Source organism: Pecten maximus, chromosome 5 (assembly GCF_902652985.1).
Source record: "Pecten maximus chromosome 5, xPecMax1.1, whole genome shotgun sequence".
Classification (NCBI taxonomy): Eukaryota; Metazoa; Mollusca; class Bivalvia; order Pectinida; family Pectinidae; genus Pecten; species Pecten maximus.
Genome location: NC_047019.1, coordinates 14,189,234 through 14,212,396, shown reverse-complemented (window position 1 = coordinate 14,212,396; position 23,163 = coordinate 14,189,234). Strand labels below are relative to the sequence as shown.

The following is a 23,163-nucleotide window of genomic DNA, read 5'->3' as shown; positions in this document are numbered from 1 at the left end:
AAACTTCAACCTCTTCATAATTATTTACAAAGACATGCAAATTATAGATTGGAATGTGACAGAAAATTTAATTTCCAAAATGAATTTAAAACAATATGTAAATATACATCATTAAAAATCATAATTAATTCAAAAACATTACATAATACACTATATTAGTTTTGTATAAAAATCTGTTAGAATCAATGGCACTTTATTATATTGCATTAACATGATAAAATGTTTAAAAATAACATGAGAATTAAAAAAATACATCTTGTAATCTCCAAAGTTCAAAAATAAAAATAATGTGCTGTAAAATTTTAACATTAAATGTTTTAAAAATATATGAATCTCTGTTGACAAGAAACTTTAATTATTGAATGCTTATGATGGTTCATTTTTTATGAATCTGATGATTGTGATGTCAAAGGAGACGTTTGTGTCCGTAACTATAGATGTCCAGGCATTTTCTAGTGTTTTATTTTTCTTCCATTTCTTTTTTTTGATAACAAAAACAATAGAAAAAAAAACAAAATTATTCATGAACAAAGAATGTGATTCCTAAAGAAAACCCCTCATCTCTTTGATCATGAGGTTGAATAACATTATCCTGGCTTCCTTTAGGAATGCTCATACTATTTATCAATCTGAACAGTTTAAGATTTACAGTCAAAACAACAGCTTTTATTGTAAAACAACGGTTTTGCTCTTTTTAAAAGAGTCAAAATCGCAATAAGAAAATATATACAGGAAAATAAATTCTTCTTGATCCCTCACACATTTTCAAGCATTCTGGATTATTGTCTTAAAGACTTGATAGATGTAAACAGATTGGGGCAAATTGTGCCGCAGGTATCATTACATATTAAATATGTGACAGAAAATAAAAGACAGCCGTTTACTCACATCTGCTAGTAGTAACATATTTCAAAGGTTGTTCTTCCAGCAACACTTTAACAAAAAACATTTGTTTGTTTACAAGGATGTTATCGTGTTTTGTAATTCTAAATAAAGAATTCATTATTTATTCACATATTCATTTTAGGATTAATTAACTGTTATGTTACGGAAATGTTATAGCTACATAACATAAAACATGTATCCAAGTTAATCCTTATAATTGAATTTATTTTCAATGATGAAATATTTTCAGTTAGAAATTATTACGCTGCAGCAGCCAGTCGAAACTAACGATACAAACGGCAATGTCATTTTTATGCTATTGGCCGATAACATACATTTTAAGACAATTAAAATGCTTGTTGAATGCACAATTAAATCATATTGTGACTTAAGTGGAAACTATGAAATGTTTAAAGTTAACAGAGTGCTGCGATATCAACATGGTAGTTGAACATCTAAATATCACTAACAACATACGGAATGTTCTGTATCAAGGCATTCGCCTCCGATTTTTTCTACCTTGAGGTGCATAAAAATGTTCAATAAAAATTTAAAAACAAATATCTAATTTACAATACTGGCTGTGAAATCAATCACAGGAAATGTAAATTAATCGTGAATTGTCTTCTTTTGTCAACTCACTACTGTACAGCAAGCTTAACATTTATAAAGATACTATGGCTACAGCACAGAATTTCTACACTAGGTCTTTTAAATGAAACATTACACACGTTTACACATTTCAATACTTCAAAATTTGAAATTTCTGTAATACTATAAAGCTCAAAATGGATTCTGTACATTTTATGTAACTCTAAATCCTCAATTATATAACTGTTAAAATGACTGAAATAGGTGACATATCAAATACAGCTTATAAACTTAAACAATTGGCATCAAAGAATTTTCTGTCACCCTGGCCATGTTTTGTAAAAATGGCTAAAGTACTTGTTAATTAAAGATCCCCCCCCCCCCCCCTTTTTACCCTTCCCTGAAACTCTTAACAGGAATCAGTATTTTGAGTCACTTGACCTCTATCCTCCTTTGTGACCTTGACCACTCAAACAGGATTTTGAATGGTTCATCTCTATGCCTTTGTGACCATGACTGGTCCAACCCAATTTACTGTATCATTGTTACCATGACAGCTTTCCTCCATTTTGACCTTGGCTGTTTTATCAGGACATTATCCATCTTAATGACCCAAATCCTCCTTTGTCAACTTGGCTGGTACCACCGGACTTTCTGTGTCCTCTATACCCTTTCGTTTCCCTGTCACTTTGACAGGTACTGAAGGACTCTCCATGTCACCTTGACCTTCATCTTTCTCTGGGACTTTGATAGGTTCATCTTTACCTTCTATCGAAGCCTGCCTTTGATCAAAAGATGTAGTGCAGTCTGCTTTCCCTGTGGTTTGAAGAATTGTCGTGTCACTGTGACCTCTGGAAAGTTTCTCTTCCCTGTTAGGTATATCGCTCTGTTGAGAACGACTCCTCCCTGTTAATATAAGTACATGAGGTCTCACAAAAACAACAAGAGGCCCAGAGGGCCTGTATCGCTCACCTGGATTCATGAGATATGAAACAAGAACTATGTTTAAGTATATTTGTCACTGGTATTGCTATGTCAATATATCATAAGCATTTTATATGGGTACATGAACATTCCCCAGGGGGTCAGCCTCACCAATTGTACAATTTTGAATCTCTACACCGAGGGGATGCTACCAGGCGAATATGAGCAATATCCATTGCTTAGTTTCAGAGGAGAAGTTGTTTATAACAATTTAGCCAAATTGACCCTGTTTGGCCCCGCCCCTCAGCCCTCCAGGGGGTCAGCCCCACCATTTGTACAATTTTGAATTCCTACCCCAAGTAGGTGCTACCAGACAAATATGAGCTGTATCCATTGCTTGGTTTCAGAGAAGTCGTTATATCAATATAGCTCAATTGACCACATTTGGCCCCACCCCTCAGGCACCTGGGGGGGTCAGCCCCACCATTTGTACAATTTTGAGTCCCCTACCCATAGGGATGCTTCTGACCAAATTTGGTGAAATTCCGATCAGCGGTTATGAAAAAGAAGTCAAATAAGTCAATTGTTGACAGACGGATGGACGACGGACGACGGACGCCAGACGCCAGACGCCACGGTATGGCATAAGCTCACCTTGGTCCTTCGGACCAGGTTAGCTAATAAATCAGGTCATATATGTAAAAAAAACGGTGAGCAAATATGGAGATTCATTCAATGGTCCAATTTATTGGAGAGTGTTGTTCACATGTTTCTACTATAGGGATGTTTCATCAGAACCATCAGGATTTCTCGATATGTTAGATACTTAATATATAAATAGATGTTGATCAAACTGTAATTTGTAGTGATGTTTTCTGTTGTAATATTTGATCTTCAAAACTTATAAAGAAATGTCATAATGGATTTTTTCACCTTTCACTATTAACATCATTTAGATACCTTTGCTTCTGGAAGACTTTCTTGAAACTTTTGCAATTAATTCATTCATAGACAAATCTAGTGGACTAGGTGGAGGAAAAACATCTTCTGAAGATCCCGAAGTGTTTGATGTCATGCTTGGTCGATCAAGAACTTCAAAAGATTCTTGTCTGGACAAACGACGAGATGTGGAACTACGAAAGGAACTGGTACTGCCTCCCATAACATATCCAGAATCTTGATGTTCATATCTGCCTTTACCCTTGGACATTGGAGATAGGAAGTTCATGGTGTCATCTAAAGTCTTCTGAGTATCTACTGGCATCTCCTTTAACGTTCCCTCATCCCGAGAGGTTTTGATCTGTTCGTCCTGTGAACTGTCTGTCTGTATGTCACTCATCAGATCATCGGTACTGGAACCCTGCTCGTCACTACCACCATCCGAGGAATGTCCACTATCCTCTCTATCAAATAAGATACTAGATCTTCTGTATACCAGATCCTGTAACACAACAGTTATTTCTAATGCAATGCACTCTTCCAAAGTCCCACAAGTAAATAAGGAGAACCTCAATTAAATAATGCACTCTTCCAAAGTCCCACAAGTAAATAAGGAGAACCTCAATTAAATAATTTGTTGGTGGAAAATAAAACTTGTACCTTAATTTGTAATAAATTAAAATTACACTCGACACATCAATCCGTCATTACCTCAACATTAATCTGGGTTGCATCTATGAGTAGCATTTGTTAAGGGTTAATAACTTTGTCTTCTATAAAGCATTTGTTAAGTGTTAAAGGATGAACTTTCTTATCACCCTTGAGGATTTCCATAATTTTTGTTACAAGTATCTCTTGAAAGAATCTTAGAGGATTGAAACAGTTTAATGTACAATGTAACTTTGTTTATCATTAGCCAAACACGGTATTTACCAATCTTGTACCTTATCAACGTAGCTTGCTGAACAGCTGTTTCCAACTAACCTGGTATTCCTGTTCCAAGTGCTGTTTTCTTTTTGTGTCTACTCTGTTTACAGCTTTCAAGTGGAATTTCTTTATTTCAGCATATTCTTCATGGTCTATGGATAACCCTCCATTCTTTATCTTTGTTAGAGCCTCATCGTAGAAATGGATAGCTTCCTTAAGGTGGGGGAACCCTAGGCCTGTGAAAAGGACCAATTTACATTTCATTTCATTGCTTTTAAATTTATAGGCTACCTCAATTATATGTGGAGGATCAATAAATTATAGGTCACCTTGGTTTCATGTGGAGGACCAATAAATTGTAGGTCACCTTGGTTTCATGTGGAGGACCAATAAATTATAGGTCACCTCGGTTCCATGTGGAGGACAATAAATTATAGATCCCCCTAGTTCTATGAGGATGATCAGTAGACCAATAGGTCTCCTCGGCTCCGCGTGGAGGACCACTGGTCACCAGTAAACTATATTGGTCATCTTAGTTCTATGTGGAGGACTAATGAACTATATTTTGTTATGAAACCTATGTCAAAGAGGGGTACATGAAAATTAATACAAACCTATATTCCCACTGCGTATCTGCTGGTCGCCCCAGTTATACAAAATACGGGCCACGTGGCTACAGCTCAAAGTCAAGTCCTCATGCGGGTCCTTCAAAATCTTTTTTCGCACTTCAAGACTCTTTTTAGCATCAGAATATGCTTCCTCGTACCGTTTTAAGTGCAGATACAATGTTGATCTGTTTCTCAGAGCTACTGTGTGTGAATCTGTATTATCTGTGCCTTGCCGTCTTCCTTTTGCTATTACATTGCTGAAATGTTCAAGTGTCTCTTCGATGTTCTCATCTCGGGATGACTGCTCTAAAGTCTGGTCCAATATATCTTTTAACTGACAAACAGCAAGATTGTTTTTGAACATGTCCACATCTGGGTGTTCTTCTAACGATTTTGAAATCGCTTTTTCATGATAGCTTCTGCACTTCTCTGAATCATGTAGATAATACGAACACCCAAGGTCGTTGTAAACATTGGCAAGTATCATAACCATGTTTGTCATTGGTCTGATGTCCTCATCCTCTAAATACTGCCTAGCCTTTTCCAAGTTTTCGATGACCTTCTGTCGATTATCTATTTTTTTGAAGTACATTGCCTTTTTATGGTGATAATTTCCTAAAGCTACTTTCATACCAGTATCAGGTCTCCTCAGTTTCATATCAAGTTTTCTTTCGGTAACATCCATGATGCTTGGTATGTCAGAAATTGTATCCATTTCTGTCAGCAATTGTATCATGTAGCCACGGTAGAAGACCCACTGATCAACTTGGCCATTTCGTTCAGCTCTATCTGTAACCCACTGAAGCCATCGTAGCTGCCCGTCCTGATTAAGGACTCGTCGGCCTATCTCCAAAATTCGGTTTGATGTGGTCATATTTACTCTTCTGGTCTCAATATCTCCCTGAAGCTCTAATGTAATGTCAAAATAGCTCTGAATATGTACGTGATACTCTCTTAGATACAGCTGAGTGCTATAATAATAATTTTCTTGCTCCTTTCCGATTATTCCAATAATTCTTTCCATGTATTCAAAAAACCTTATTTTTGCAGGCATCAATACTGCTGACATTTGACTTTTTTGTTTGGTTAGAAACTCAAACACCAGGGGATGTAGGGAATACAGGACATTTCTGTTGATGTTTCCCAATTCTTCAGGTCTGGGCTGGATGTTCTGTTTCAGGTTTCCTTCTGTCTGAATGGTCGTATCTTGGACTTCAATAAGGTGACGGCTTTTCAAATGGAATAGATTCATCTTTGTCAGCAAAATTTGTGGTTTTGGAGTATTGTCAGCCCTTAAAACTTCACTGGCAGCATTGATGTCAAAAGGTGAGGTCTTGAACAATGTCAACTGTATCAGAATATTTTTCATGCTATCTTCAAGTCTATCGAAACTCTCCTGGAGGCATTTTTCCATACCAACCATGGACAGTTTTCCTTCATTGCTCCTCAGATGTCTAATCACCTCAGCTGGCTTTACCTGTCTGCAGCAGTTTTTCAGAATACTACATATTGTACGTAAAGCCAGGGGGTTCCTCTCAGTCAGTTTAACCAGGCAATAACACTCCTCTTCTGATACCAACCCCTGCAGGAGACACATAATCAGGTATAGAGTATTATATTTTTCACAATCGGATATCAGATATAAATCTAACCAGTATACAAATGTGTTGCTACTTGTTTTAATTTTCTGGAAAATAATGAGAGCTTTGACTGATAGAATCGAAATATTAAAGCATTAAGTAATCTACCAATCTGCAAGAGATGAAAAATAATATTAAGTTACATGACTTTGGAATAATCCCCAGTCATGTGACTGAACACCACTACCCATGAGGAGAATTTTGGTTGAGCGTACCTGTTGAAAAATGTACTGTTTAAACATTTAATACAAATTGAAATGTTTAAATGTTAAAAAAAAAAAAAGAAGATAAATAAAAATAAACAATCATCTATGACAATTTTAAAACAAGAGGCCCTGTATCGCTCACCTGGTTTTCATGATATGAAACAAAAATGATGCTTAAGTATATTTGTCACTGGTATTGCTATGTCAATATATTATAGGCATTTTATATGGGTATGTGAGATTTTTATGCTAAAAAATGCATTAATCCATGAAATGAAATTGACTTTTTGCCCAACCCCATAAGGATACTACGACACATATGTGAGTGATATTCATTGATTAGTTTCAGAAAAGAAGTTGTTTAAACCAATTGACCCCGCCCTCTGCCCCCTTTGGGTCAGTTCCTTCTTTTATAAAATTTTGAATCCCTACCCAAAAGGATGTTATCAGACAAATATGAGTTGATTCAGAGAAGAAGTTGTTCATATCAATTTAGCCAAATTGACCCCTTTGGGCTCCGCCCCTCAGCCTCCAGGGGTCAGCCCCGTAATTTGTACAATTTTGAATCCTTAACCCAAGGGGATGCTACCAGTCAAATATGAGTGATATGAATTGCTTAGTTTCAGAGGAGAAGTTGTTCATATCAATATAGCGAAATTGACCCATCTTTGCCCCGTCCCTCAGACCCCCTGGGAGTCAGCCTCACCATTTGTACAATTTTAAATCCCCACTCCCTATGGATGCTAGCTACCAGGCAAATATGAGCGATATCCATTGCTCAGTTTCAGAAAAGAAGTCGTTTATTCAATATAGCCAAATTGACCACATTTTGCCCCGCCCCTCAGGCCCCTGGGGGTCAGCCCCATCATCTTTACAATTTTGAATCCCCACCCCATAGTGATGCTACCAGGCAAATATGAGTGATATCCATTGTTTGTTTCAGAGAAGAAGCTATTTATATCAATATAGCCTCCTGGGGGGTCAGCCCCACCATTTGTACAATTTTGAGTCCCCCACCCCATAGGGATGCTTCTGACCAAATTTGGTCAAATTCTGATCTGTGGTTATGAAGAAGAAGTAAATTGTTGACGGACGGACGGACGGACGGACGACGGACGACAGATGCTACAGTATGGCATAAGCTCACCATGGTCCTTCGGACCAGGTGAGCTAAAAAGGCAATAAATCGGAAAGTGGAATCTGGAAGTGTGTTCGTAAAGCTATGGCTTCGCATATTTTTGCAATATTACTGAACCAAGAAGTGGATGATCTTATCTTTTACCAATAGGTTCATCGATTAAGGAGATTCAAATGAATTAACAACCGTTAAATGCTGTGTTTGTGTTCAATAATAAAAACATTGATAACAAAGGCTAAGATATGTAATAAATTCATTTGAGATGAACATAAATTTTCAGCAAAAGGACAACTCCTTGCCAAATTTAGAAAAGCGATTATAATCGATAATTAATCGATTTCGAGTTTCTGATTATTGATTCTGAATTATTTCCCATCACTCTACTATAGGTAACAGTAATGTAACAAAATAAGATTCATTTTTGAGGGGAGATAATTACCTATTTTAGTGACTAAATTATTTTCATTCAAACATGTTATTTGCATCAATCTCACCCTCTTGATAATGTCATCAATTATTTAATTTTCTGATAACGGATCTTACTTTTGGAGTACACTTTCTGATCAGTTCCTTAGCATCGTCTACCTGCAGCTGTCGAACTTCCACTTCAGATAGGAGATCCCTCAGTTCTGTCAAGGTTCCTCCAAATCTGTCACGCTGGAGGCTTACACGACTTGTAATGATAACTCGGACCTAGGATAAAGTCATCGACAAGAAACATTAAATACACATTATCTGAACCTGCAACTCAAGATTTTCAAAAACATTTTGATGTCTCCTTGCTCAGACCTGCCTCAAGATTTTTAATGACATACATCATGTAAGTTTTGGTCTGTTATTTCCAGACCTGACACAAAACAACATTCTCAAATAAAGTCAGATTAAATTGGTCTTACCTTGCATTTTGTCTGTATTGCATTCAATAGCATTTTGACAAATGGTATAAATCCTTTTTCATTTTTGTGGATAATATCATCAACATTATCCAGCATGACAATCGTTCCTGTTGTGATCGAGAAAAACAAACAAACATTAGAGATAGTATTCTACAATGGTAATTAATTGCATGCAAATCTAAATTAGATTGATTCATTGTTTTACACTTTGAAAAGAAATCATCGTATTATTTCCCCAGACTTAAGTTTTAAAAGTATAACAGTTATGATTTTTGGAAAGTCATTGTAATAATACAAAACAAGAGGTCCAATAGGCATGTATCACTCATGACTGTTACTAATGCAACTTCAAAGATGATATGGATGATATTCAGTTCTTCAATACAAAACACAGTAAACTATATTATATTCATCTGGATATTTTGGAATCCAACTATGCAACTGGATTTTTACATATGACACGCGTGACCTTTTTGTTATTGAGAAAAAAATCATTAAAATTTTCACATATTTGCAAGGTAGCCCTTTAGCACAATATTCTTAAGGATCAGTATTGTAGCCATGTGTCTCTGGGATACTGAGAAGAAGTTGCTTAGGGGGGAAAATTCAATATCAGAAGGACAACAGCCACATCTAGTCAGAGAGCCCATACTAGAAACAACCTTGACCTATGACACCGGATGAGACATTTTGTGTAACACATTTAGCCATAACACAGACTGTACTTAACAGCCATTACAAGTGAAGATCTCACTTTTTATAATGAACACAAATATATACTTACTGCGTGTGATTTTGCCTAGGTGGTTTAAAATGTTAGCTTGCATCCTGCTTTCCATTGCATCTTTTAGGCTGTTTTGCAGGTCATCTGAATCAGCATCTGACATTGTTCCATCATCCTTCAGTTGAAGCTCTAAGATAATGTCCTTCATTAAATCTCCCATCGAGTATTTCCCTCTGCAACACAAGTAAACATTCATTTAAACAGGTGATGTTACTTGTTTCTGCTCGTACAAAATGGATTTTTACCTTTCAGAAGCTTACATTCACTTTACAGTAATTCTTTTTGTAAGTGAAAATCATTCTGTTTGCTTTTTTTATACTAGAATATTCGCTCATCAGTAAAGTTCAACACTATACAGTTATAGCCTTTTGATAAGGTCAATGTATGGATTTATTAACCTGAAAATAAGTATTTACCGAAGACAAAGTTAACTAGAACTGTCGTCCAGAGGGCCAACTCATACCCCCCGCCCCTCCACCACCCCTCTGGTGAAGATTTTCCAACAAAAACTTGTTTTTAGTGAACGGGTTACCACGGCAACCTAAATTTGTGGGGGAAAAAACCTGCATGCAAATGTACACATTATGATTTCCTAATATTCCTGTGTACATGTATTTCAAACGAAATCGGTTGATAGCTATGAAGGAGTTGTCCAAGTTGTCTTGACAAACTTTTCCACAAAAATATGGGCATTAAAACCTGGTAACCATGGAAATCAAAAATTCTGTAGATAAATATCATGCATGCACATTTACACATGGTCCCTATCACTCCTGTTTAGTTTGACATGAAGCAGTTCACAGGTTTATGAGGAGATAACTGGACAAAATCCCCCCTCACCCAAAAAACGAAGTACAGTGACCTGGTTACCATGGTAACCACAAAATTACAACATGATACAGATTACGCACATCTTCAATGTATAACGGTTATTGCCATAAAGTTTCATTGAAATTCCCTCAGTAGTTTAGGAAGAGTAGCCGGTACATCGTTGTGACTATGGACTCACCCAAAAAATGAAGTATAGTGACCTGGTTACCATGGTAACCACAAAATTACAATAAAGATTATGCACATCTACAATGTATAAGGGTTATTGCCATAAAGTTTCGTTGAAATTCCCTCAGTAGTTCAGGAGGAGTAGCAGGTACATTGTTGTGTCTACAGACGGACGGACAACCTGATTCCAGTATACACTCACTTCGTTTCAGGGGGTATGATAATATGTAGTTATCATAAAAATACATGTAGTTTTAATATAAGATGACAAATAAAAAAAGCAACAAAGAGACCTGTATCGCTCACCTGCTTCTAGGGCAACTATGAAGTTGATTTAGGTCATTTATGCAGATACTAAGCTGATTTCCACTTTATTGAAATATCAGAGTAGGCTAGCTTTATTCATTAAAAAAAGTGCATTATTTTGACTAAAAATGGAACCCTGTCACACTCCTATGTAGGGTAATACTAAAATGGTCATAGAACAGGCCCCTGTGACCTTTTGAATTTTTTAAACATACTTCATGGGTTGTCTCATATAGTACTACAAATATCACCCAGGAATTATTAAATTTGATTGTGGGCAAAAATCAATGTAACCATACTGTAACAGGTCCTTAGTAGCCTTTCATTCCAGCATACTATTGGTCCAATATCACTTAATCAGGCCTCTGTGTCTCTTTAGGAAATCATTGTTTTAAGATTTTTACACATTTGGACACTATGATTATATTCTAAGAAGTTATTTGCACAGCGTACTGGGGGCTGCGTTGGCTGAGTGGTTAAGGTGTCCCGACACTCCATCTTTCCACCACATCCAAGACCTGGCACATCCTTAAATGACCCTGGCTGTTAATAGGACGTTAAACAAACCAAAAGCACAGTGTAAATGTGCTTATGCAGTTTACCTGAGATCAATTTTGATGACTTGCCAGTTTTTTGATAAGGCCCAAAGTCGACGACAAACTTCATTGCCCAGAGATGTCTTCCCTATGCCTCCAGAGCCAAATATACTCACACCTGCCAATCAGAACATACGATTAGTGTTTGATATGATATCACACATCTTTATTAATTCTGAATCAAAAGATTTAACCTCTTCTACCGTATTTTTTTTACAACTACAAATCTAAATGTGACAACAATTACACTGCGTCATATTATCTGACGTTGTCAGAGGAGTGGATTTTAAAGCAATCTCCAAAACTTACTTACAGTTATACATCACGTAGATCTATGTGTTTTCACCAAAACCTAACAAATTTATGGCAAGAAAGCATACAGTGTAAGCTATAGTATTTCAATACTTTTGCATCACAAAACATCATTATGTTGGTGAATTTTGGAAACCAGGGATATGAAATTCTGCAAGTCTCTGGTACCCAATTGCAATTTCACTTAAATAATCAATGCTAATTTCATAGATTATTAAGTTAGCACATTAATGATTTTGCGTAATATAGAGTGAAAAGCGCTAAAATAAGGTTACCACTAAAATATGTATGTTTACAGTACCTTTCTCACCTGTCCTGACCATCAGCTGGCTACATTGTGAAAGTTTAGTAATGTATTAAGTTTGGGGAAGACTTGTTGGTGGACCACTTTAAGAGAAGGATTTGGTTTGGTTTATTTTGTCCTATTAACAGCCAGGGTCATTTAAGGACGTGCCAGGTTTGGGAGGTGGAGGAAAGCCGGAATACCCAGAGAAAAACCATCAGCCTACAGTCAGTACCTGGCAACTGCCCCACGTAGGTTTCGAACTTGCAACCCAAAGGTGGAGGGCTAGTGTTAAAGTGTCGGGACACCTTGACCACTCGGCCACCGCAGAGAAGGAATGATTTGTGGGTAAATATGGTATTTTTAAACACCATCAAGTTCAGTCATTATTATTGATTTTTCTATCTAGTCCCAACACGTTAAATTATTGATTTTTCTATCCAGTCGCAACAAATTAAAAGTAAAATATTGATGCCACCATATATCACATCAGTGGTTGCCTTTTTTATAAAGGATTCTCATGACTTACCTGTGAATGTGCCGTGTTCATTCTGCACTCCTTCCATGATAGAGTTGATTTCTTTGTCCCTTCCAACAAAATTGGGATCAAAAATGTCCTTCCTCCTCCATTGTTGTTTGTGTTTCTCAAGCTTATCTTTGTATTTCTTTAGTCTGTCTGCTACCCTCTCAGTACCAAAGTCACAATGCCAGTTCTGATAATCTGTCACATTAATCAGAAAATCCAGCATGTCTTCCTTACCCAAGTTATTCCCCAGAAGTCTGAAATATTCTTCACCAGATTTTAAATCATGAGAAAACCCAAGTGGAGTCTTTGACAGGTTGACAACCTCATTGAATATCAAATCATCAGCATCTAATTCCATAATGAGATCATTGATAATCACATCAAATGGATCCATCCTGGCCTGGTTTTCAAAACCAATACGATCATCTTCATCGGAATCCATTTTAATAATGTTTTTATATCAGTTGAGGAGTATGGGCATTTCCTGGTCGAATTCCTCAATATTCCACGCCAATTCTCTTGTCTGGATCAAGATCTAGGGCACAACCATCTACAAATGAAATGTAACACCAATGAAAAAGATGCTGTTTATTTATATTTTCTTGTCTGATTTGTATCTTTGTGAAATTTTTCAGTACATACAATGGAAATCTATTTCACTGTATCTATATACGCTTCAGTGAAGTCAACAAGAGTACTACTGTAACACATATGCATGGTCAGCATAGTGGTCACTTCCTGCTTACCACTGGTCACCATGTCATCCTTAAGAATAAAAACACATTTCTAAAACATCTCAACAATAAAAGCAGGCTTAAACCTGGACACAGGCCGTGGATTATCTTACAAATCTCAATAGAGACTGAATAATTACATGTGTGTTATTTACTACACTTTCCTGATCATGAATACCCTTTCATAATTATTTGTATGTTTTGTACATTTCCTCATGGTAATGCATACAGTGAAATATAATCTGCAAATTACCTGTTCAGTTATATTCAGTCAACCAATTTAAATGTGTGCTAGCTTAAAGTTTACCATAAGATACTTTTCCATGTAATGTATCATCACGTTGTTATTGGTATCATGAATAACTTACACATCATGTCAGACATCACACTTCATTGGTATTTGTACCATAAATACCCTGCTCATCTTGTCAGAGTACATTGGTTCTTGTACCATAAATACCCTACTCAACCTGTTGGACTACATTGGTACTTCTACCATAAATAACCTACTAATCTTGTCAGAACACATTGGTTCTTGTACCATAAATACCCTACTCAGCTTGTCAGAACACATTGGTACTTGTACCATAAATAATCTACTTATCTTGTCAGAACACATTGAAACTTGTACCATAAATACCCTACTCATCTTGTCAGAACACATTGGTACTTGTACCATAAATACCCTACTCATCTTGTCAGAACACATTGGTACTTGTACCATAAATAACCTACTAATCTTGTCAGAACACATTGGTACTTGTACCATAAATAACCTACTCATCTTGTCAGAACACATTGGTACTTGTACCATAAATACCCTACTCATCTTGTGGGACAACAATGGTACTTGTACCATAAATACCCTACTCATCTTGTCAGAACACATTGAAACTTGTACCATAAATACCCTACTCATCTTGTCAGAACACATTGGTACTTGTACCATAAATACCCTACTCATCTTGTCAGAACACATTGGTACTTGTACCATAAATAACTTACTCATCTTGTCAGAACACATTGAAACTTGTACCATAAATAACCTACTCATCTTGTCAGAACACATTGGTACTTGTACCATAAATACCCTACTCATCTTGTGGGACAACATTGGTACTTGTACCATAAATAACTTACTCATCTTGTCAGAACACATTGAAACTTGTACCATAAATACCCTACTCATCTTGTCAGAACACATTGGTACTTGTACCATAAATACCCTACTCATCTTGTCAGAACACATTGGTACTTGTACCATAAATAACTTACTCATCTGGTCAGAACACATTGGTACTTGTACCATAAATACCCTACTCATCTTGTCAGAACACATTGAAACTTCTACCATAAATACCCTACTCATCTTGTCAGAACACATTGGTACTTGTACCATAAATACCCTACTCATCTTGTCGAAAAACATTGGTACTTGTACCATAAAAAACCTACTCATCTTGTCAGAACACATTGTTACTTGTACCATAAATACCCTACTGATCATTTTGAGGTACTTAGTAAAGTTAGTTGTATTTACATCATAAATAACCTTTTCATCTTGTACTGGGTCTATTGATATGTAGGCTTTGCCCCCCAGACTATAGCCATGTTCTATCTATGTGACCCTAGCAAAGCAGCTGCGGACCATTAAGACTTTAAGAGTAGGGGATAAACTGTGTCAAGAGACAATTAAAAATTCATACAATAGTTTGTTACTTTTAGCGCACTCATGTATACATTGTATATATATATATATATTGTGATCCAGGTATTTCTGTCATCTAATAGACACAAATTGTCACTATGACCATCAAGTTACCATTGAAACATTCTTTTTAAAGAATATGGATGTGGTGCAGTGTTATCCACTCCAGGTATATCTGGCTAGGTAATTAGGTGCTGATATGACCTGGTCAGGGCACGTGTCATAAAATTGTCTTCCTCTATCATTTGTGTTAACTAGGTCATATATCTAATTATCAGCATAATGTATCATATAATGCACAATATGTATCTGATCTGAAAGTAAAGATATGAATTTATCCATACTATATATAGATTGTATTACAAAGTGTAAGACCATTGACCCTGTGTCATCTTAATTGGCCTCCACTTCCCATTGTACATACTAACATATACTATCACCCCCTCTCCATTCCCTACTTAAAATACTTCATAAGTGGAGTCACAACTTCAAAAATCCTGACATGATTGATAGAAAGAGGTTTCACACATTCATATATTGCTGTAAGGTATTACAGTAGTTGTAAAAAGTTGTTTTATTCAGATGTTATTTTCTTGGCCTCTTTTCTTTGAATTTGAAAATGCATAATTTCCTGATGGTAAAATCTGACAAGCATGCATTATAAAATCATCAAATAATCAAATCCACATCCAATATCTCTGACAAAAAAACAGATATCTCTTTTATATACATAAACACATATATCTGTATACAGATATCTATATTTTAGATACAGAAAACTCTTTTATATATATAAATACATATATCTGTATACAGATATCTATCTTTTAAATACAGAAACCTCTTATATATATATTAATACATATATGTGTAGATAGATATCTATATTTTAGATACAGAAAACTCTTTTACATACATAAATACATATATCTGTATACAGATTGTAAACTGGGGATATTTTTTTTTCATTCTGGGTCATCGCGCATGTGTCTAACCCATGTGTGGTATCAAGCCCCTGTGTAGTATAAAGCCCTTGTGGTATCAAGCCCCTGTGTGGTATCAAGTCCCTGTGTGGTGTCAAGCCCCTGTGTGGTATCAAGCTCCTGTGTGGTATCTAGCCCCTGTGTGGTATCTAGCCCCTGTGTAGTATCAAGCCTCGGTGTAGTATCAAGCCCCTGTGTGGTATCAAGCCCCTGTGTAGTATTAAACCCCATTTTGGTATCAAGCCCATGTGTGGTATCAAGTCCCTGTGTGGTGTCAAGCCCCTTTGAAGTATCAAACACCTGTGTGGTATCAAGCCCCTGTGTGGTATCTAGCCCCTGTGTAGTATCAAGCCCATGTGTAGTATTAAGCCCCTGTTTGGTATCAAGCCCATGTGTGGTATCAAGCCCCTGTGTGGTATCAATCCCCTGTGTGGTTTCTAGCCCCTGTGTAGTATCAAGCCCCTGTGTAGTATTAAGCCCATGTGTGGTATCTAGCCCCTGTGTAGTATCAAGCCCCTGTATGGTATCAAGCCCCTGTGTGATATCAAGCCACTGTGTGGTATCAAGCCCCTGTGTAGTATCAAGCCCCTGTGTGGTATCAAACCCCTGTGTGGTATCTAGCCCCTGTGTGGTATCAAGCCCCTGTGTTGTATACCTTGATTGTATATATCCCATGTGATCCAGTTATTTACTGTATTATCAAGCCCTTGGTCACATGACCTAGTTCAATTGAAAAACCTTTTAGAACCTGTGATATGCCGTGTGGTTCAGTGTTTATCACCCCGGTATATCTGGTAGTAATTAGGTGTGTATAACCTGGTCAAGGCCGTGTTATAAATGTCCCTGATTTGTGTATAACCCTGTGTATATCAACACCTATGTCGTATCAAACTTGTATCTACTCTGTAAATATAAGTTTGATAAGCCCTGTGATATCATAGATTGTATTCAACCAGTGTAAGACCATTGACCCTGTTCTCTCAATTGGCTCACCATCAGCCCTGTGTCATTCACTACCATAGTAGTGATCACCCCTTCTCGATAACCCTTTAGTATCTGCATATGTAGCTCACCCTTCAGAAAGCCGACTGTGATACAAGACCTGTGTAGTGTCACACACTTGTAGCATCAAGCCTCTGTAGTATCAAGCCCCTGTGTGGTATCAAGTCCTGTGTGGTGTCAAGCCCCTGTGTGGTATCAAGCCCCTGTGTGATATCAAGCCATGTGTGGTATCAAGTCCCTATGTAGTGTAAAGACCATGTGTAGTATCTAGCCCAAGTGTAGTATCAAGCCCGAATCCAGCCCCTGTGTGATGTCACGTCCCTGTGTAGTGTCAAGCCCCTGTGTGGTATAAAACCCCTGTGTAGTATCTAGCCCTTATGTAGCATCGAGCCCATGTGTAGTATCAAGCCCCTGTGTAGTATCAAGACCCTGTGTAGTGTCAACCCCTGTGTAGCATCAAGCCTCTGTGTAGTATCAAGCCCCTGTGTGGTATCAAGTCCCTGTGTGGTGTCAAGCCCCTGTGTGGTATCAAGCCCATGTGTGGTATCAAGCCCTTGTGCAGTATCTAGCCCCTGTGTAGTATCAAGCCCCTGTGTAGTATTAAGCCCCTGTGTGGTATCTAGCCCCTGTGTAGTATTAAGCGCCTGTGTAGTATCAAGCCCCTGTGTGGTATCAAGCCCCTGTGTGGTATCAAGCCCCTGTGTAGTATCAAGCCCCTGTGTGGTATCAAACCCGTGTGTGGAATATAGCCCCTGTGTAGTATAAAGCCCTTGTGGTATCAAGCCCTGAGTGGTATCAAGTCCCTGTGTGGTGTCAAGCCCCTGTGTGGTATCAAGCTCCTGTGTGGTATCTAGCCCCTGTGTGGTATCTAGCCCCTGTGTAGTATCAAGCCTCGGTGTAGTATCAAGCCCCTGTGTGGTATCAAGCCCCTGTGTAGTATTAAACCCCATTTTGGTATCAAGCCCATGTGTGGTATCAAGTCCCTGTGTGGTGTCAAGCCCCTTTGAAGTATCAAACACCTGTGTGGTATCAAGCCCCTGTGTGGTATCTAGCCCCGGTGTAGTATCAAGCCCATGTGTAGTATTAAGCCCCTGTTTGGTATCAAGCCCATGTGTGGTATCAAGCCCTTGTGTGGTATCTAGCCCCTGTGTGGTATCAAGTCCCTGTGTGGTGTCAAGCCCCTGTGTGGTATCAATCCCCTGTGTGGTTTCTAGCCCCTGTGTAGTATCAAGCCCCTGTGTAGTATTAAGCCCATGTGTGGTATCTAGCCCCTGTGTAGTATCAAGCCCCTGTATGGTATCAAGCCCCTGTGTGATATCAAGCCACTGTGTGGTATCAAGCCCCTGTGTAGTATCAAGCCCCTGTGTGGTATCAAACCCCTGTGTGGTATCTAGCCCCTGTGTGGTATCAAGCCCCTGTGTTGTATCAAGACCCTGAGTTGTATCAAGCCCATGTGCAATCTAGCCCATGTGGTATCTAGCCCCTGTGTAGTATCAAGCCCCTGTGTGGTATCATGCCCCTGGGTAGTATCAAGCCCCTGTGTAGTATAAAGCCCCTGTGTTGTATCAAGCCCCTGTGTGATATCAAGCCCGTGTGTGGTATCAAGCCCCTGTGTTGTATCAAGCCCCTGTGTAGTATTTAGCCCCTGTGTAGTATCAAGCTCCTGTGTGGTATCAAGCCCCTGTTTGATATCAAGCCCGTGTGTAGTATCAAGTCCCTGTGTGGTATCAAGCCCCTGTGTAGTATCAAGCACCTGTGTGGTATCTAACCCCTGTGTAGTATCTAGCCTCTGTTAAATATCAAGCCCCTGTGTGGTATCAAGCCCCTGTGTGATATCAAGCCATGTGTGGTATCAAGTCCCTATGTAGTGTAAAGACCATGTGTAGTATCTAGCCCATGTGTAGTATCAAGCCCGAATCCAGCCCCTGTGTGATGTCAAGTCCCTGTGTAGTGTCAAGCCCCTGTGTGGTATAAAACCCCTGTGTAGTATCTAGCCCTTATGTAGCATCGAGCCCATGTGTAGTATCAAGCCCCTGTGTAGTATCAAGACCCTGTGTAGTGTCAACCCCTGTGTAGCATCAAGCCTCTGTGTAGTATCAAGCCCCTGTGTGGTATCAAGTCCCTGTGTGGTGTCAAGCCCCTGTGTGGTATCAAGCCCATGTGTGGTATCAAGCCCTTGTGCAGTATCTAGCCCCTGTGTAGTATCAAGCCCCTGTGTAGTATTAAGCCCCTGTGTGGTATCTAGCCCCTGTGTAGTATTAAGCGCCTGTGTAGTATCAAGCCCCTGTGTGGTATCAAGCCCCTGTGTGGTATCAAGCCCCTGTGTAGTATCAAGCCCCTGTGTGGTATCAAACCCGTGTGTGGAATATAGCCCCTGTGTAGTATAAAGCCCTTGTGGTATCAAGCCCCTGAGTGGTATCAAGTCCCTGTGTGGTGTCAAGCCCCTGTGTGGTATCAAGCTCCTGTGTGGTATCTAGCCCCTGTGTGGTATCTAGCCCCTGTGTAGTATCAAGCCTCGGTGTAGTATCAAGCCCCTGTGTGGTATCAAGCCCCTGTGTAGTATTAAACCCCATTTTGGTATCAAGCCCATGTGTGGTATCAAGTCCCTGTGTGGTGTCAAGCCCCTTTGAAGTATCAAACACCTGTGTGGTATCAAGCCCCTGTGTGGTATCTAGCCCCGGTGTAGTATCAAGCCCATGTGTAGTATTAAGCCCCTGTTTGGTATCAAGCCCATGTGTGGTATCAAGCCCTTGTGTGGTATCTAGCCCCTGTGTGGTATCAAGTCCCTGTGTGGTGTCAAGCCCCTGTGTGGTATCAAACCCGTGTGTGGTATCAAGCCCCTGTGTTGTATCAAGCCCCTGTGTAGTATTTAGCCCCTGTGTAGTATCAAGCTCCTGTGTGGTATCAAGCCCCTGTTTGATATCAAGCCCGTGTGTAGTATCAAGTCCCTGTGTGGTATCAAGCCCCTGTGTAGTATCAACCACCTGTGTGGTATCTAACCCCTGTGTAGTATCTAGCCTCTGTTAAATATCAAGCCCCTGTGTGGTATCAAGCCCCTGTGTGATATCAAGCCATGTGTGGTATCAAGTCCCTATGTAGTGTAAAGACCATGTGTAGTATCTAGCCCAAGTGTAGTATCAAGCCCGAATCCAGCCCCTGTGTGATGTCACGTCCCTGTGTAGTGTCAAGCCCCTGTGTGGTATAAAACCCCTGTGTAGTATCTAGCCCTTATGTAGCATCGAGCCCATGTGTAGTATCAAGCCCCTGTGTAGTATCAAGACCCTGTGTAGTGTCAACCCCTGTGTAGCATCAAGTCTCTGTGTAGTATCAAGCCCCTGTGTGGTATCAAGTCCCTGTGTGGTGTCAAGCCCCTGTGTGGTATCAAGCCCATGTGTGGTATCAAGCCCTTGTGCAGTATCTAGCCCCTGTGTAGTATCAAGCCCCTGTGTAGTATTAAGCCCCTGTGTGGTATCTAGCCCCTGTGTAGTATTAAGCGCCTGTGTAGTATCAAGCCCCTGTGTGGTATCAGGCCCCTGTGTAGTATCAAGCCCCTGTGTGGTATCAAACCCGTGTGTGGAATATAGCCCCTGTGTAGTATCAAGCCCCTGTGTGGTATCAAGCCCCTGTGTAGTATCAAGCCCCTGTGTGGTATCAAGCCCCTGTGTAGTATCAAGCCCCTGTGTGGTATCAAACCCGTGTGTGGAATATAGCCCCTGTGTAGTATCAAGCCCCTGTGTGGTATCAAGCCCCTGTGTAGTATCAAGCCCCTGTGTAGTATCAAGCCCCTGTGGTATCTAGCCCCTGTGTGGTATCAAGCCCCTGTGTGGTATCTAGCCACTGTGTAGTATCTAGCCCCTGTATACTATCTAGCCCATGCGTGGTATCAAGCCCCTGTGTGGTATCTAGCCCCTATGTGGTATCTAGCCCCTCTGTGGTATCTAGCCCCTGTGAGATATCTAGCATCTGTGTAGTATCAAGCGTCTGTGTGGTATCAAGTCCATGTGTGGTGTCAAGCCCCTGTGTGGTATCAAGCCCCTGTGTAGTGTCTAGCCCCTGTGTGGTATCAAGCCCCTGTGTGGTATCTAGCCACTGTGTAGTATCAAGCCCATGTGTAGTATCAAGCCCTTGTGGTATCAAGCCCCTTTGTGGTATCAAGTCCCTGTGTGGTGTCAAGCCCCTGTGTGGTATCAAGCTCCTGTGTGGTATCTAGCCCCTGTGTGGTATCAAGCCCCTGTGTGGTATCTAGCCCCTGTGTAGTATCAAGCCTCTCTGTAGTATCAAGCCCCTGTGTGGTATCAAGCCCCTGTGTAGTATTAAGCCCCTTTTTGGTATCAAGCCCATGTGTGGTATCAAGTCCCTGTGTGGTGTCAAGCCCCTTTGAAGTATCAAACACCTGTGTGGTATCAAGCCCCTGTGTGGTATCTAGCCCCTGTGTAGTATCAAGCCCCTGTGTAGTATTAAGCCCCTGTTTGGTATCAAGCCCATGTGTGGTATCAAGCCCTTGTGTGGTATCTAGCCCCTGTGTGGTATCAAGTCCCTGTGTGGTGTCAAGCCCCTGTGTGGTATCAATCCCCTGTGTGGTTTCTAGCCCCTGTGTAGTATCAAGCCCCTGTGTAGTATTAAGCCCCTGTGTGGTATCTAGCCCCTGTGTAGTATCAAGCCCCTGTATGGTATCAAGCCCCTGTGTGATATCAAGCGACTGTGTGGTATCAAGCCCCTGTGTAGTATCAAGCCCCTGTGTGGTATCAAACCCCTGTGTGGTATCTAGCCCCTGTGTGGTATCAAGTCCCTGTGTGGTATCAAGCCCCTGTGTAGTATCAACCACCTGTGTGGTATCTAACCCCTGTGTAGTATCTAGCCTCTGTTAAATATCAAGCCCCTGTGTGGTATCAAGCCCCTGTGTGATATCAAGCCATGTGTGGTATCAAGTCCCTATGTAGTGTAAAGACCATGTGTAGTATCTAGCCCAAGTGTAGTATCAAGCCCGAATCCAGCCCCTGTGTGATGTCACGTCCCTGTGTAGTGTCAAGCCCCTGTGTGGTATAAAACCCCTGTGTAGTATCTAGCCCTTATGTAGCATCGAGCCCATGTGTAGTATCAAGCCCCTGTGTAGTATCAAGACCCTGTGTAGTGTCAACCCCTGTGTAGCATCAAGCCTCTGTGTAGTATCAAGCCCCTGTGTGGTATCAAGTCCCTGTGTGGTGTCAAGCCCCTGTGTGGTATCAAGCCCATGTGTGGTATCAAGCCCTTGTGCAGTATCTAGCCCCTGTGTAGTATCAAGCCCCTGTGTAGTATTAAGCCCCTGTGTGGTATCTAGCCCCTGTGTAGTATTAAGCGCCTGTGTGGTATCAAGCCCCTGTGTGGTATCAAGCCCCTGTGTGGTATCAAACCCGTGTGTGGAATATAGCCCCTGTGTAGTATAAAGCCCTTGTGGTATCAAGCCCCTGTGTGGTATCAAGTCCCTGTGTGGTGTCAAGCCCCTGTGTGGTATCAAGCCCCTGTGTGGTATCAAACCCCTGTGTGGTATCTAGCCCCTGTGTGGTATCAAGCCCCTGTGTAGTATCAAGCCCCTGTGTAGTATCAAGCCCCTGTGTAGTATCAAGCCCCTGTGTGGTATTAAGCCCATGCGTGATATCAAGCCCCTCTGTAGTATCTACTACTTTGTACAGTAGGGTCTAAAAAACCCAATTATCTCTGACTTGTTTGCATCACATTTCCCTTTCCGACTTTACATTACACTACATTGCACATGTAGGATTTTAGGATATTATAGATTTTTATATGGATTATCAAAATCATATTCTTGTTGATAGAATGTCAAACTCATGTGGCCTATTTGACAGCTATACTGTTAATATCTTACATACATTACTACAATAAAATCGTTGATATGGCATACATTTATGTAACAATGAAATATAATTAGAAATAAATGCGTAAGAATATCTAGAGTGCTCTAACATAGCCCCTGTGAAATGGTTGTACGAGCTACTTACACTGTAGCACAGGAGCAATGTTGAGCTCCATGGCACTTGTTCCGTTGTCATATTAGGCCTAAGCTGCTCCCGTTACGAATGCCAATGGTGTATTTCCCTGTTTTCTTTACAATAACTACGGCAAATCATTGTAAACAACACGTAGACCTACCTAATGTAGCCTAACGTAGCTTGGCCTAC

General features: G+C 39.9%; 1 protein-coding gene across 1 annotated transcript; it reads right to left on the bottom strand.

Annotated features, from left to right (window-relative positions):
* Positions 1-1,867: 1,867 nt before the first annotated feature.
* LOC117327245 lies at positions 1,868-23,163 on the bottom strand. The gene is made up of 10 exons (XM_033884145.1): positions 22,984-23,163; positions 12,564-13,110; positions 11,446-11,557; positions 9,539-9,711; positions 8,755-8,861; positions 8,402-8,551; positions 4,881-6,456; positions 4,324-4,502; positions 3,361-3,841; positions 1,868-2,382 (listed from the first exon to the last, which is right to left on the bottom strand). The coding sequence occupies exons 2-10, from the start codon at positions 13,000-13,002 to the stop codon at positions 2,081-2,083; spliced, it is 3,519 nt and encodes a 1,172-aa protein (XP_033740036.1). The 5' UTR covers positions 13,003-13,110; positions 22,984-23,163; the 3' UTR covers positions 1,868-2,080.

Excerpts from the sequence above, each read along its gene's own strand:
- LOC117327245 (XM_033884145.1), bottom strand. The coding sequence starts at position 13,002 with ATGGATTCCGATGAAGATGATCGTATTGGTTTTGAAAACCAGGCCAGG. Across the intron at positions 8,862-9,538 it reads CCTAGGCAAAATCACACGCA|GAACGATTGTCATGCTGGAT; the intron begins GTAAGTATATAT and ends CGATCACAACAG. Across the intron at positions 6,457-8,401 it reads TCAGAAAGTGTACTCCAAAA|GGGTTGGTATCAGAAGAGGA; the intron begins GTAAGATCCGTT and ends TGTCTCCTGCAG.